Consider the following 15,000-nt stretch of genomic DNA (forward strand, 5'->3'; position numbering starts at 1 on the left):
TCCTCCTTCTTCTTTTTCTGTGGCGTTTGGCGGCTGGTAAGGAGTGCGTTGCAATATGCGACCTTGCCTCCTCCACTTGCCTCCTCCACTTGCTTTTCTCCTCGTACCAGGAAGTAATATGTCATGATGACATCACTGACAACAGCATTATATTTCAATATCTTGCAAAAGATCAATTGTAGAGTCTTTTTCTCATTTGCAATTGGGATGGTGAATGAAAAACAGTCCCTCAAAAGTTGTTGTGGCTAGGCTGACAGCTGGGAAACTTTATCGTTTTCTCCACGGAGGAGGGGCCAGGAGGCGGGACGAGGAGACAAGCTTAAGTGGAGGAGGCAAGGTCGCATATTGCAACGCACTCAAGATGTGCGCTTCAGCCATCTACAGCGCTAAGGGGACTCCATTAATTCTCAACCTCCACTGGTCTGCTACAGGGGCGTTCACCGAACCTCAACTGGACCCGGGGAAAAGTACGAGCTCGATTCGTCTCTTCCTTTTCCAGTGTCTCTGGTACTAGATCTAAGGTTCAAAGCTGCAATCCTATGCCCCTTTAGGAGACTAAAGGCCCTTTTCCATAACTGGTTTTCTGGTAGGCCTACAGCATGACACAGTGTGATTCAGGCGCCACTTTTATCTTTTTGATTGGGCATGACACAGATCAACAGTAAAGCAAAAAGTGGCAGCCGAGTTGCACTGTGTCAAGCTGTAGGCCCACCAGAAAACCAGAAGTGGAAAAGATCCTTAAGTGAATGAATGGAGATCAATGGAAAGTCAAACCAGAGTTGGCCCCACTTTGTTGCATTGGTGACCTACTGAAAAGATTTGACAAAGATGGCCGCTCTACAATTGAGACATGTGTCAACTCAGCATCTAGTGTTCTATATTTATGGGCCTTCTCATTCAGGGGGATCAGTGTTGCCAGGTGTACGATAATTATCGTATTTGTACCATAATTTTGTCCATTTTGTCCTCTGTATGATCAAAAAAACATGATGCGATAATTTCAGAGTTGTCATTCAGTGCATTTAGATGCCTTTAGACAACAATTTGGGTCATGTACAATAATTTCCTCTCAAAAAGCGATAATTTTGAGGTTTTGGCACGATAATTCAGCATTTTTCATCTGGCAACGCTGAGGGGGATCCATAGACAGTGAGCACTAAGCAAGCACTTATGGACTGTTTTCTCCCAGCAGCCACACTCACTCACAGGGGGATTGCTAGGGGAGCTTAGCTTTGTTTAGAAGGGGTGCCCAATGTGTTCTTAGGCTCTAGAGCCAATGCGGTATATTTGGTCAGTCTCTGTTTGATCCCTTGCCTTCCCCATGAAAATAAGGTACAATCAGTTGGATTATCAATTTGATTTTGTAATTATTTTGTTGGTTTGTGAATTCTTTTTCTCTTTGTTCATTTGTGTGGGCCTAGTTGATGTATTTTGAGTGGTACGTGCCATATTTAAGTCTTTTATTTATAGTTTTTTTTTAATACACTACACTTTTCATTCAAGCATTATTGGTGACAAATGACTGTAAAGCTGGTATCGTGGGTTGAGCTCGCCATCTAGTGGTAGCTTTCAGCACTATCATGCAACAGGCGAGTCGAGCACAGGTGTGACAACTTATCAAGCAGAAACTCTCGCCTAAACAGGCTATTCATGATTGGTGATGACTGGGTTTCATTTATGACGAAACAAAAACACAATATGGGATTTGGTTGTTGAAAGGAGTATCATTTAATGACTGGATAAATAAATAGTTTTTACTGTACTGGGGGGGGGGTGTCTGGGAGATTAGTGCTATCTCCCTTGTTTGCCATATTCTTAATTATGTAGTTACACTCCAAGCTGGCAGCAGCGCCCATAGTCTATTTTTTATACGATGCTTCTTAAAATTACTTTTTTGTGCTGTCTGATCATAATAGTTACCAATCTATATGTTACTATTATACTATGAACATTGATTATAAAGGATGTGCCACTTAAGCCATAAGCACAAGTTTGGGACAGCTAACATGAAACATCCCTCTCTCCCACAGTGTACATGTGAAAACGGTACAGAATTATAAGATGTCTTGTCAGTTAATGAGAGTCTCTTCCTTAAGGACTTGCATCCGTATCCCGGAGGTCTAGAAACAACTGGATGATTTTCTAAAGTATGAACTCCTTTTACTTGGCTGAATCACCTCATTTCTGAATAGCAAGGACCCTACAGGTAGGCTATGGCTGAGACGTGGACATGTCAGGGCTGGACTGGTAATCTGGCATAGAGGGCATTTTCCTGGTGGGCTGCGAGTCGTAAGAGGCCGATGCTTTTGTTTTGGTTTGGTTTATTTTCTTTTTTTTATTTTCTTTGATGGCGGGGGGTGGGGGGGGGGGGGGGGGGGGGGGGGGGGGGGGGGGGGGGGGGGGGGGGGGGGGGGGGGGGGGGGGGGGGGGGGAGCGGGGGAGGGGGGGGTGGGGCGGGGGGGGGGGGGGGGGGGGGGGGGGGGGGGGGGGGTGGGGGGGGTGTATTCATTTTTCTCTTACAGAACGGACAACAATTTAGATGGGGTGGCCCATTGATGCCACCTTAATTTATACAGGCCTCAGCCCATTGTAATTAATGAACATGCCTGTGTTGTTTTTGGCCCCAGACGAGCCCTGGTACATGCATGTACACATCTATGAGCCGTGGTGTGTTGTCAAGAATTTACAGGAGTCGTCTACCATTAGTCTTTAACTTGATGATGTGCAAAACTTGCTTGAAACTGTTTCTAGGTACTGTGTACACATTGTGTTGTAATTTAAGCCTGGTTAAACAAGGCTGTTTGACGGATTGTCAAACATTCTAGTTTAACTGGATCAAGACAGGTGTCACAAGGCTTTACTGAATCAATAAGGGTCTTCACTGGAATTTGGTGCAAGCAAAAAAAAAAAAGCTTTTTGCATCGAGTGTAGGTGTGTAGGCCTATAGGTACGAATAATATACTACTGAAGCAGAGATCACTTTTGGTCTCTCTGCTGCCTCTTGATTTGATGATTCTTTTTTGTACTTTTCTTCATCTCTAGTTCAGGACACTAATTATTTGGAATAGTTTTGATTATTTATTGTTTTCACTATTTACATTGTTTTTTTAAGTGTTTGTATGGATCTGACAGAATTTCACATGTGGGTGGGCATTTGAAAGGGAGGGGGGTTGTGGTTGGGGGAAAACTTTTTTGATGGTTCAGAGAATAATTAAATGGCAAAGACATGTCTGTTTGGGGGGCATTGCGCCCACTTGAATGATTTTGGTGATGTGTTGTCGGAACAACTGCAATATACTGTCTGCCTGACGCCTTTTTGTGCATTGCATGCATTCATGTGACCTTGTAACAATAAGAACCAAAAATAGTACAATGATCATTGACTTTCACCATTTCATTTCGGACAAGATCAGAAACTAAACCATTAGCCGACACCTGATGCCCGTCACAAATTTCTGAAAATGTTGTCTAAAATTGAGGCTAGTATTTGTTTTACTGCAACTATAATTCGTTATTTTTCGCATAGGGCCTAATTGAATTCATAATACAGCATCAAACAGTTTATTGATGTGGTCTGACCTTCCCTTCAAATCATTGAAGAGGCATCGCCATGATATTTGACATGTTGGACACAACCTGTTCTCAAATTGTGACTCCATTTGTGTGAGCACATTTCCTCAATTTATGTTGCACGGCCCTAATTGGCCGTCCGACAGCCCAGTATGAAGTGAAATCGATTGTAATGGTAACATTATTCTGCAAGTTTAAAGACATAACATAGTCTACCCCTGGCCCTGAATATCACAGTTGTTCGTTTGACCGATGTAAACGCTAATTTAGCCACTCGATTAGCTGACTGGTTTAACGCAACGCATTTGATTTAATGTTTAATTCACATGAAAGAAAAGCACAGTGAAGAAGATACGAAAAGCACAAATTAATAACTATACAAACAAGGGCATTTTTAACTTTAGGGCATTCACATCGCACTTTTCCTAAAATAATCCGGTTTCCCATGTCTTTGTCTTTTGAAATATGTTGAAATAAAATTGAATTTTAAGTGACTAGATTGAAGCCTGTTCATTTCCCATGCAGTTCCAATGTTGAGACATTTCCAACGTACTTTCGGACGTTTTGTGTCATATGTTTAAAACATGGGCTGAGACTATCATTAAAAAGAAACTAAACATTCCGTACAACTGCGTTGGTTGCCTGCATATAGGCATACGTTCTGCCAAACAATTCCTTTTCCAACTTCTTTCTTAGACATAAAACACGACTGGTTTTAACCCAAGTACGCGCCATAGCAACTGTGTTTAACTCGGTTAACACCATGTGTTGCATAGGTTCACTTAAATCCAGTTGTTTCTTTCTCTGTGTAGCCTCGAAATGAATGAAGGATTATAATGGAGTGTCAACTGAGTCATTATTTCAGTAGCAGCTGCGCGTTTTTTCTTGAACACTTGGGGACGCTACTGGCAAGCATTTGCTATTTGGAACGTCTTTGAAATGAGACCGAGTTGAACGTTGGAGAATTTAGTGTCCCACGTTTTATACACCTGTGGAGTTTGATTTCGGTTTAACTATGAAAATTTGAAATAGTTGCCCTCGCGTGACTGTGAATTTAATGTTATTTCCTTGTGACGAAAGAGTGGTGCACATTATTGACCTGTGGGTATGTTAAGGCTATGCATGCCTGCATATTAAGCACAACATCATCATAGGCACTTTACCTAAAAAAATGCCATGCGGTAATGATTACAGGCATACAATGCAAATGAATTATTATTTGTGCCTAACATCACATTGTTTCCATATACTATCAAACCGGGCCACAGCCACTGGACCCTCGACTTTCGCAGAGGGGTTTTAAAATCCAATGACCGAGAAAAGCTTTTTTGCCTAGTTGTGACAGTGTCAAGTTTTTTTGTAAAACCACAGGCCATAGTTCTACACTGTTCTATGTATTCCCTCTCATACAGTAATCCCAAACGGATCGGGCTAGGTAGACTGTTTCATGAGAAATGTTGACCGATGCGTAATATTGCGCGTAATGACCGTGAACGCTTATGTTACATACCTATAACATTTACTCTAGCCAAAAGCTGCTGTTATTTCTGTTTTTAAATTATTGTTCCGCAGTTTGAAAAATGTTGAAGAAAATCACGAGTTCATATTTCATAGCTCAATGGTGTTGGGGAAAAGGAATATGCGAAGTGGCCTATATTTTGGGTAGCCCTTTGCCGGATTCATTTTACATTTAGAACCATTTACCATTAGATTGCATTTTTGTTCAGAGACTCCAAATGAACTGAATTTGAAAGGCATTTTGATTGTAATATTTTGCAAAGTTTCATCAGGAACATATCGGAATGTAGTAGCCCATAGTTTTATATGAGTCAAGGACACGATAAGGCCCGTGGCTTGCTTAAGTATAGGCCTAGCTTTCACAAAAAAAAGATAGGCCTACATTTACGATTAAGGCCTATATTAATATCTGTCGTCATTTTTTCCTGTATGTTTGTTTGTTTGTTTGTTTTATTTTGGGATTTTCCCACCCTAAACTAAGTTGGTGTATGTCAAAAATACATTTGTGAGACCAGCCCCATAGAAACAGCTTAACCATTTCTCCGTATAACGATCAAGTCCAGTAAGGTCAAAACCATAATGACTTTATTACAAGGCTTCAACCAACGATCAGTGTTTTCAAACATGTACATGCTTAAATTATAAAAGCAATTAAAACACTCGAACGGAGCTACACGATTCTAAAATCATAAATATAATTCCAAAGTGCGACTCAGACCTCAACGTACAAGTCCAATCCGTGGATAAATAAACCGGAGACAACCGTAGGCTATATACATTTTCAGGCGTATCCCTAAACGAGAGAGAAAGGGAGAAACTTAAAAGTCCAAATCCAATCCAAATATAAAGAACACCAATGCACAAAAAATGGAGATACTTTACAAAACTTGTCTTCTGAATGGACGCAGTTTTAACATCCTCGCCTTCAATAACTACTATTGCAAGGCCTACTTTGATCTGCGGGCTCATGTCATTCTTTAATAAATCAAAATATTAGTCAGTTGTACTGTAAAACATTAGTTCGTTCCACAACTTAAGACAGAATCAATTTGACCAAAGGAAATATTTTTTTCAACTTTGCTCTGATGGGGGGTAGAAAAGTTTACTTAGAGTGAAAGTAAAGTGCTGCAGTATTGTAGGCTACTGAACAAAAAAAATGATCAGAGGTTAAAAATATGAAATTGTCAAGACACCCAAAATATGTGTAGTGTAAACATCTCAGCATCTTCTCATAGATTGGAAGTTTTTCTTCGCTGATTCTTCCTGAAGTCACACGAGAGCGCTGCTTTTAGTGTTGCAGAATTCATAGTTCATCTAAACAAACCCATGCTTGCATTTTGTTGAAAATTACTTTGGAGAACGCCTGAAAAGACCAAGAAGGCCTATATTTTTTTTAAACAAAAATGCGTTCTCAAAACAGAGAGCGAGTCCTCAAAAATCCAATTATTTGTCAACTTTCACAAGAGTTTTTTCCTTCTCTCTCTCTCTCTCTCTCTCTCTCTCTCTCTCTCTCTCTCTCTCTCTCTCTCTCTCTCTCTCTCTCTCTCTCTCTCTCTCTCTCAGTGCATGTGCAACATTTCAGTGTATATATTGGAGAGTTTGTGTGGAACTCTAGTTGATTGCATTGTGGCCGTTCAATCTCGCCGACGAAATCGAGTCATTGGAATGGATGAGGTCAGGAGAGTGGCACGATGGACTACCCGGAATACTCTGCTCACTGTCGGTGTCACTGCCCTTTTTGCACCCACCCTCGGACCCTGGTTCTCCCGGTCCCCCAGCGCTGTGGGTTTTCACGTGTTTACTGAGATGGTCGCTGCGCATAAAGCGCTTGTTGCACACCGGGCAGGCGAACCTTTTCTCGCCAGTGTGTGTGCGCAGGTGTCGCTGTAGCTCGTCTGATCTCGTGAACCTTTTCCCACAAAACAGCCAGTTGCAGACAAACGGTCTCTCGCCCGTGTGCCACCGCAAGTGGGCCTTGAGGTGAGACGTCTTCCCGTACACTTTACCACAGCCCGGGATGTGGCAGCTGTGCAGTCCCTTACGACGCAAACTTGCCCCCGCCGGTCCCAACCTCTCCGCTTCCTGACAGTTCGGGCAGTCGCAAGTTGCTCTTCCTGAGTACCGCCGGGCAGAGGATCTCGGGGAGCCCGCAAGAGAGACCGACGGGGGACCTGACAAGACGGCGCCGTTGGCACCTGTTATTGAAGTGGGACTTGTGTCTGGGTAGGTGGCCGGTAGCACTGGTTTGAATTGGTCCATCAGGTGCTGCCCGCCGGCGAGAAGATGGGGCGACGGGCTGGCACTGAAGGCGGAGTGGCTCAGCGTGGTGTAGTCGGAGTTGTAGCCCCCCAGGGGAGAGTGCAGTGACGACTGAAGCGCAGCGCCGTTGGTGCCCTGCACCGAGTCAAACCAGCTCGGCCCCATGTCCCATGTCCAGCCAGAGGTGCCACCTGTTCCCACGTCCCCGGCAGAGATGCCCGGGTGAGGCGACTTAAACCACGTCTCGTAAGGATGTGCAACACTCATCCTCGGATAGATGCCTTGCAAGCTGTCAACTGACGTGTGTACCTTGGAGATAAAGACGGGCTGCGGACTGGGCTCTTGAGAATTGTTCGCCACGGAAGTTTGAAAAACAGAGTAGTCGTTTCCGAACGGGCTGCTAGATGAGTTGGTTGTCAGTGAGAAAGCGCTGGAGCCCGGTGAGCCGTTTACTCCGAAGGAGTCCGCCAGTCCAGTGCCTCCCCGCGCCGCTCCAGACACGCCGAACGAGGTGAGGCTCGAGCCGAGGCTGCAGCTGCTCGGGCTCGCCCGTTTCCAGGGATGAAATCCTTTCGAGAAAGACGAGCTACTATCCGACATGGCCGCCGAGGGACTCGGGCTCCCAATCTTGTTACAAGTTGCCGCCAGCATGGCCAGAGGAGTCGAGCCTAACCGTGGTTCTTCCTGGACAAAATAAATAAATGTATATCGTTTCAAATATAACGACTTTCAGACAGATCATCTCACAAACAATATAAACAAGACGTGGTACATGGTCCTAGAATATAGTATAGTGATGATGCGAATTAGTAGAAGCGTAAAGGCGAGCACAAGAATCCATAAACAACTTGTTTTACTGCGCGTGAACTACCACTGTTGCTACTAAAACTACAAATGAAAAGCAAATATACGCATCGTTCAAGGAGAACTACTGGATATCAGGTAAAGCATATAATTAATGTGTCATATTTACCAAATTTCAATTGTTTTGTTATCCGGGTAGACAGTTTATGCACAACTTGAAGGATATTCAGAAGTCCCTTGTCTGAGTGCACCGTACAGCCGTGTGTACACAGAGCGCACAGCGTTTTTGTGAGAAAATGACCAAATAACAGTCAAGAGTATGAGCATATAACCTCACTCACCCCTAGAAGTGATGTTGCCATCTCAGAAGTGTGCTCTTTGAAAGATGCCTTTGCATTTATAAGTCGGCTCAGTGTTTTTTTTAAGATGCGTGCCGCACAATGATGCTTTTCCGCCCATCCCACCACAATTGTACTTCCTCGCAGGCTTTGAAGTGCCGCTGCCACACTCAGAGCCAATCAAAAGTCAGGAAACTCTGGAATGCACATTCCCAGCGTGATGTCATCAGCGCCTCGAACTAGTTCCCTCTTGTATACTTTTCCTGATGGTGTTTGAATGGGCAGATACATCAGTGATGGCTTGCTTTATATGTGACCTATTTAATCTATTTGCAACTGGTAGGGGATGTAGGCTAACCAAAGGTAATAGGACTCTTGGAATTATGTTTATTACAAATCAAAGGCAATGCTGGTGCGCGTAATGCACGTGTAACAAGTGGAGGGCCGCCCTCCATATCTGTATTCATTTCCTTGTCTCTAACTCTATAACGATGCACTTCTTTCTAATTGGCTGTTTTAATTAGGGGATCCCCGTGCGTTTTGACTTCCTCGAGTCTGACTGATTTACTTTCCACCTTACTCAAGTGGCCCGAAAAAGCCAGTAAGACTAGTCGGCGTGCCAGTGTCGCCAGCCCTCAAAAATTATGAGCACTCGTCCAAATATTCCGCCTCTGGGCGAAGGGCAGGCGCGCGCGGGCCGTGGTGGTGCGAGTTATGTAATAAATATGTGCGTTGCTGCTACTGTGAGGAGGAGAGGTAGGAGGATGAATGTCTGTCGCGTCCATTTGAGGCTCGTGACTCGGAATGTTGCGAGGGCGTGGCAGGCCAGCCCAAGGGGAGGTAGGGGGTGGGCGCGCGGAAGGAGAACCGCTTCACAAATAAAAGGGAATTAACTTCATACCCGTTGTCCCGGCGCTTCCATCACATTCACGAGCTTGCCCGGCTGTTTGTTTATTTCGCCGGTTGTTGCGCAAGAGAGTTTGTGGGCTCCTGGCGTTGGAGATCTGAGAGGAGGGCTGGTGGGTCATATAAACATCCAGCCTTCTCAGCAAAACCTCAAAGAGTAACTTCGTGCGTTAAGTGAAACAGGGAGACGTGCATATCCCAATCAAATCATTATTTCCACGATGCGTTCTCCTTTAAGTCATATTTACATATCAACACGGATACTTACACATTTCCACTGAAGCCTTTTTCAGTCGCCAAATATTTTGACGTCTTATAGGAATAGAGATTTTTTTCTGGGGTTCAGGTCTTGGGTTGAGGAAGACATAACGAAATTCGTTCAAGGGCGGGTGTACCACGAGTTTATTAACTTTAATACATTTCCCTCAGTAACCTGTCACTGCCCTGCCTTTTTCATCACCCATGCCTGCATTAGCATGCGCCGCGCGTGGAAACGCGTGCATTTCATTTGAATTTCAAATTTAATAAAGCGACAGCCTCTAATCACGCGCCAGTTTTATTTGTTTGATATTACGGTGTATCTTGACCGGGCCCACGTGCGCCTTGACCAGCTCGATCATTATAGGACAGAAGGAAAAGTTAATTAAAAAAGCGCGCTCGGATTTCTCATCCGCTCGCTCATCTTCTCCTCGCCGGCATCTCAGCGCGCATTTACAGCGCGCGGTGATGGATGGAGTTTCAGATTAATTTCACTGTTACCTCAGGAACACACACAAGTGTTTTAATTCACCCTGCAGTGGCGAGTGTATTTAAACCTGTTACTCCGACTGCCTTGATAAAACAATGCAATTTGGGGAAGCACAAAAAGTTATTTTGTTATGAGAATACAATCGTATGTTTCATGGCTATGAGAAAGCAGGAAAATAACCAATGTCCCAATGTCTTATCCCCTTGATATTCTTTCAAGGAACTTAATTCAAACGCCTTTTTTTACAAGGATATTAAACACAATGAAAATCAGTTTTCTGTCTACATGGGTTAAGTAAGACACTAAAGCCATCAATGTTACCTAGAATATTGTTTTGTTTTTGTTTTTTAAAATGTTTAAACGGCTTGATGCCTGGTGCGTACAGACTACAGTATACAGCATGGCATTCCATCTCCTGCAGACGACAGTCTGTCACAGTCTAGTGTGTTCTGTCATGATCCGAGTTTCTATGTTTGTGTCATCCAAAATAATCATTTAAAAAACACACCAGAGTAGTGAGAGATTCACAAACTAGTAATTTAATCACATTGGAAATTGTTTTTTATACTTTTGAGAGGGCATCAGTAGCCTACAGTTGCCGATGAGAACCAGAAGCATTTTGTAGGCCCAAGGTTATTCTTTACAAGTAGGTTATCATTTATATATTTTTTTCTATCATGTTCGTTGTTTTTGCTAAATTTAACAATTCATTTTGAAAACTTTGTGCACTTTGTGGTGGAGCAGCATTTCGGAGTTCAAAGGTTGGTTTACAGGTTGCTTTCTTCCGGATGACCTGACTGTAGACCTATCCGCAGCCCAATGGAACAGATGTCCCTCCTTTCAGGCATTCTTTTCCCACACGTATGGTGTATATTGCGCTCGTGAAATCCCGTTTGAAACCTGTTCTATTCGGAGCCATAATAACCGCATTAGCTCGGACCATCGGGCACGGACAAAACGCGCCAAGCATCGCGTGCTTTCAAATGAGACTGTGCGGTGTGCGAAGAAAGAGCCACTCGGTTCTAGTGTCATGAAAATGATGGTGGAAGATTTAATTGTTTGGTGTGGAGGTTTGTTTTGCTGTTTTCTCACTCTTTCTTTTCTTGAAAAAAAAAACGGTCAACGCGAAGTGGTTACCCTATCCGAAAGGGTGCACTTTTCAGAAGAAGCCCTCTACTGCGAAAACAGGAGCAATTACCCGCCAAAGCAATTAGCTAGCCATCACAGAGAAATTAGCTCAATCAATGTTGCGTGAAATATTGGGAATTATTTTGTTCGGAGTATCAGATCAAACGGTTGTTTTCTCCTGTTGCAGACACCACATCATATTTTTGAAAAGTGCCTCAATTATGTTGAGCTAAAATTAGAACACCAATGGTGTTTTCAAGCAGTTACCTACATTCTGCAACTCAAACCACATCATGGCTTCGGCGAAACATTTTTTTTTTCTCATAATATGCTTTCATATTTGAATGCCTATAAGATATTGAGGGTTGATTAATGTTGCTTTAAAATTCAAGTCGAGCCCTTTCTTCCATTTGCTTTAAAAATGTCATGCTCCTATAAGATATAAATGTTGTTCCTTTTACCATAGGCCTACGTTTTTTTTCTATAAAAATAGCTTAAAGTAGGCCTAAAGTACAGGCAGCCTCTATCAGAAGAGTTGTCACTCTGCCAAAGAGGAAAGGAATTGTTTGCTCAAATCTAGAAAAAAAAAACGTTGGTAACACTTTACTTGAAGCCCATTCTATAGTGCATTATGAGCGTATTTATTTAAAGTTATAATGCACATTATAATTAGTCACAATGTATTATGGCTACACTCATAATGCTTCATGATGTATTATATCAACAGTTGTAACTAAACAACTTATAATGCCTTCTAATATATATAAATAAATAAATAGCACCCTTTTATTAACAAGACATAATAAGCTATAAATGCCCTCATAAAGCACTATAGAATGGGCTTTAAGTAAAGTGCTACTAAAACTTTTTCTCTCCACACATTTCACGGTTAAACATGAAACACAAGCACTGGACTGTGTAGTGCATTTGTCAGTTTTTATGCTCACAAACATGGTTGTAAACTTACACCAAAGGCACATTTAACTGAAACTGAATTGAAATTGAATTGGTTGGTATACCTTGATATGCCAAATAAATTATAGGCCTACATAAATAAATGATATATTGATTGAAGTAAGCAACCATCTCGTTGCTGTAATACCAGTAAAGTGGTTGGTTTACAAAACCATGTTTTAGGCTATTTGTGTTAAACTTGAGGCATCCAGTGATTTTGAAAGTACACATGGAAATCAGTGAATTAATCCTGTTTGTCTTTGTGTGTATGGTCAACTACCTGAGTTACTTCATGTTAATCAAGAAGGGCCCAAAAACAAGCATAGCACAGGTGTGTCTGCCCCCCTGTCTGCTATGTTTTTTTTCCTAACTCTATTCCGCTGTCTTTCATTCATTCAGCCTCCCCCACCCCCTCTCCATCTCTCTCTCTCTCTCTCTCTCTCTCTCTCTCTCTCTCTCTCCATCTCTCTCTCTCTCTCGCTCTTGCTCTTGCTCTTGCTCTTTTTTTATTAGGGCTTTGCCAGAACAAAGGCAATCTGTCCATCAGTGTTCCTGGATGTTTGTAAAGCACAAACAGGTTGTGTGTGTGTGTGTGTGTGTGTGTGTGTGTGTGTGTGTGTGTGTGTGTGTGTGTGTGTGTGTGTGTGTGTGTGTGTGTGTGTGTGTGTGTGTGTAACGTGTGTAAAGTGGAGGGCTCAGGATTAGCCCGTACCGGCAGCTTCCTGTAATTATCCTCTCCAGAGGGCATGTTGTACTGCCTCAGGACATCGCCACACACACACACACACACACACACACACACACACACACACACACACACACACACACACACACACACACACACACACACACACACACACACACACACACACACACACTCTCTCTCTCTCTCTCTCTCTCTCTCTCTCACTCACTCACTCACTCACTCACTCACTCACACATACACACACACACACACACATGCACACCATGGCGGGCGGGTGGGCGGAAGTTATTCCCTGTCTGTCAGCAGCAAGAAAGGGGCCTGAGCCTGAGAGAGAGAAATAATAAAGGGAGGGAGCTGCAGGGAGGAAGAGCGCTGGGAATGAGACAGTGAGTGAGAGAGAGAGAGAGAGAGAGAGAGAGAGAGAGAGAGAGAGAGAGAGAGAGAGAGAGAGAGAGAGAGAGATGAAGGAAGAGATGAAGGGAGAGGAAGGAGTGAGTGAGCACTCTTAAGTCATGTGGGAGTTTCTGTGAAAATGCAACACCTGCTTTACTTGACCAGGACAGGCAGACAGGCATGTACTGGTAATCTAAAGTAGAGTAGAGCATAGGAGAGTAGAGTAGAGTAGAGTAGAGTAGAGTAGAGTAGAGCATAGGAGAGTAGAGTAGAGTAGAGTAGAGTAGAGTAGAGTAGAGCATAGGAGAGTAGAGTAGAGTAGAGTAGAGTAGAGTAGAGTAGAGTAAGTCACATTAATTAATCCAGAAGGAAATGAAGGTGTCTAGCAGCATATACGCGATACATTACACACATTATTGCACACCATATTTAGCATATCACACACTTACTTACAATCAGCCATTGCGCAGTTCACTTAAACACACACAACACACAAAACAAACACAGCACACACACACATGGGTGCACACACACACACACACACACACACACACACACACACACACACACACACACACACACACACACACACACACACACACACACACACACACACACACACAGAATCATTAACAGTCGTCAGGGACTCTTGCTATGGTTTTCTGTATTTTTCTGTATTTTTTTCTGTAAAGGTGGTGGCGCAAGTTAGGTTTAAAATAATTTTCACCACTTTCTTGGTAGTAGTACACATTTAAACAGTTTTCCATTGTATTTGATTTGGTTGAGTATCACAAAACATAATATTATACGAAAAAGTGGCAGTTATTCTTTTCCCATAAAGCAGTGCATGACATCATTTTGGATCATCACCAAATTACGTTTTAAAAAAATAAACATTAATACATGGACTCTAACACCATTTCAGAGAAATTTTCAAATGGCATACATATCTTGAGTGCTTAAAGTACCTATTAAACACAAGTGGTGGTTAACCTGCACAACCACCTTTAAAAATGCCCTGGCTTTTTTTCCCAGTCCAGTCCTGCTGACATATAAGTACACAAGTGCCCTGATTGATGGATTTGAGTGTGGAGGCATTTCTGAATAGGATGGTACATATAAAATACATAATATTTATGACATGCTGAATTTACTGTATTGTATAATTGTGTGATCGCTTTATATGTACAATGAATGTAACTGTGTTATGTCAGTTAGGACAGTTTTAGACACAGTTGGGCGAAATATTCTCCTCTCATCTTGGAAACACTGAATTAATTTAGAGTGGAGTATATTTTGCCCTACTGTATTATTTGTTATTTTTATCCCTAAGGAGAAACTGTCAATCTCACACTCCTATTTCTGCACCCCCACCTCTATGTCTCTCTCTCTCTCTCTCTCTCTCTCTCTCTCTCTCTCTCTCTCTCTCTCTGCCCCCCTCCATCTCTTACTCAGTGTTGCTCTATTAGGTTTATTTGTCATACATTAGCTGCGCTGCTCATTGTTAGTAATCAGACAGTGGGTGCCGGAGAGGCTCGTAACTCAGCGCTGCATTGGCAGGTCGGCGCGGCAGGCCGGGGTCGTCCCGTCCCGGGGTCACAGGGGTCAGCCGTCATCAGCCGAGTCCCCGACCGCCACTGTAGACAGCCGCATGTCTCCGTAATATAATTACACCG

General features: G+C 43.0%; 2 protein-coding genes across 2 annotated transcripts in view; one reads left to right on the plus strand and one right to left on the minus strand.

The window, feature by feature from the left end:
* Positions 1 to 1,734, plus strand: part of itgb8 (integrin, beta 8) — a 55,079-nt gene extending 53,345 nt beyond the window's left edge. The window contains exon 16 of the mRNA XM_063184847.1: positions 1 to 1,734. This exon is cut by the window's left edge and continues 1,232 nt beyond it. The gene's annotated coding sequence lies outside the window, so the exon portion shown is untranslated.
* Positions 1,735 to 5,605: 3,871 nt separating this feature from the next.
* Positions 5,606 to 8,576, minus strand: sp8a (sp8 transcription factor a). The gene is made up of 2 exons (XM_063184848.1): positions 8,493 to 8,576; positions 5,606 to 8,031 (listed from the first exon to the last, which is right to left on the minus strand). The coding sequence occupies exons 1-2, from the start codon at positions 8,511 to 8,513 to the stop codon at positions 6,700 to 6,702; spliced, it is 1,353 nt and encodes a 450-aa protein (XP_063040918.1). The 5' UTR covers positions 8,514 to 8,576; the 3' UTR covers positions 5,606 to 6,699.
* Between the last annotated feature and the right edge of the window lie 6,424 nt (positions 8,577 to 15,000).

This window comes from Engraulis encrasicolus, chromosome 20, assembly GCF_034702125.1.
Source record: "Engraulis encrasicolus isolate BLACKSEA-1 chromosome 20, IST_EnEncr_1.0, whole genome shotgun sequence".
Taxonomy (NCBI): domain Eukaryota; kingdom Metazoa; phylum Chordata; class Actinopteri; order Clupeiformes; family Engraulidae; genus Engraulis; species Engraulis encrasicolus.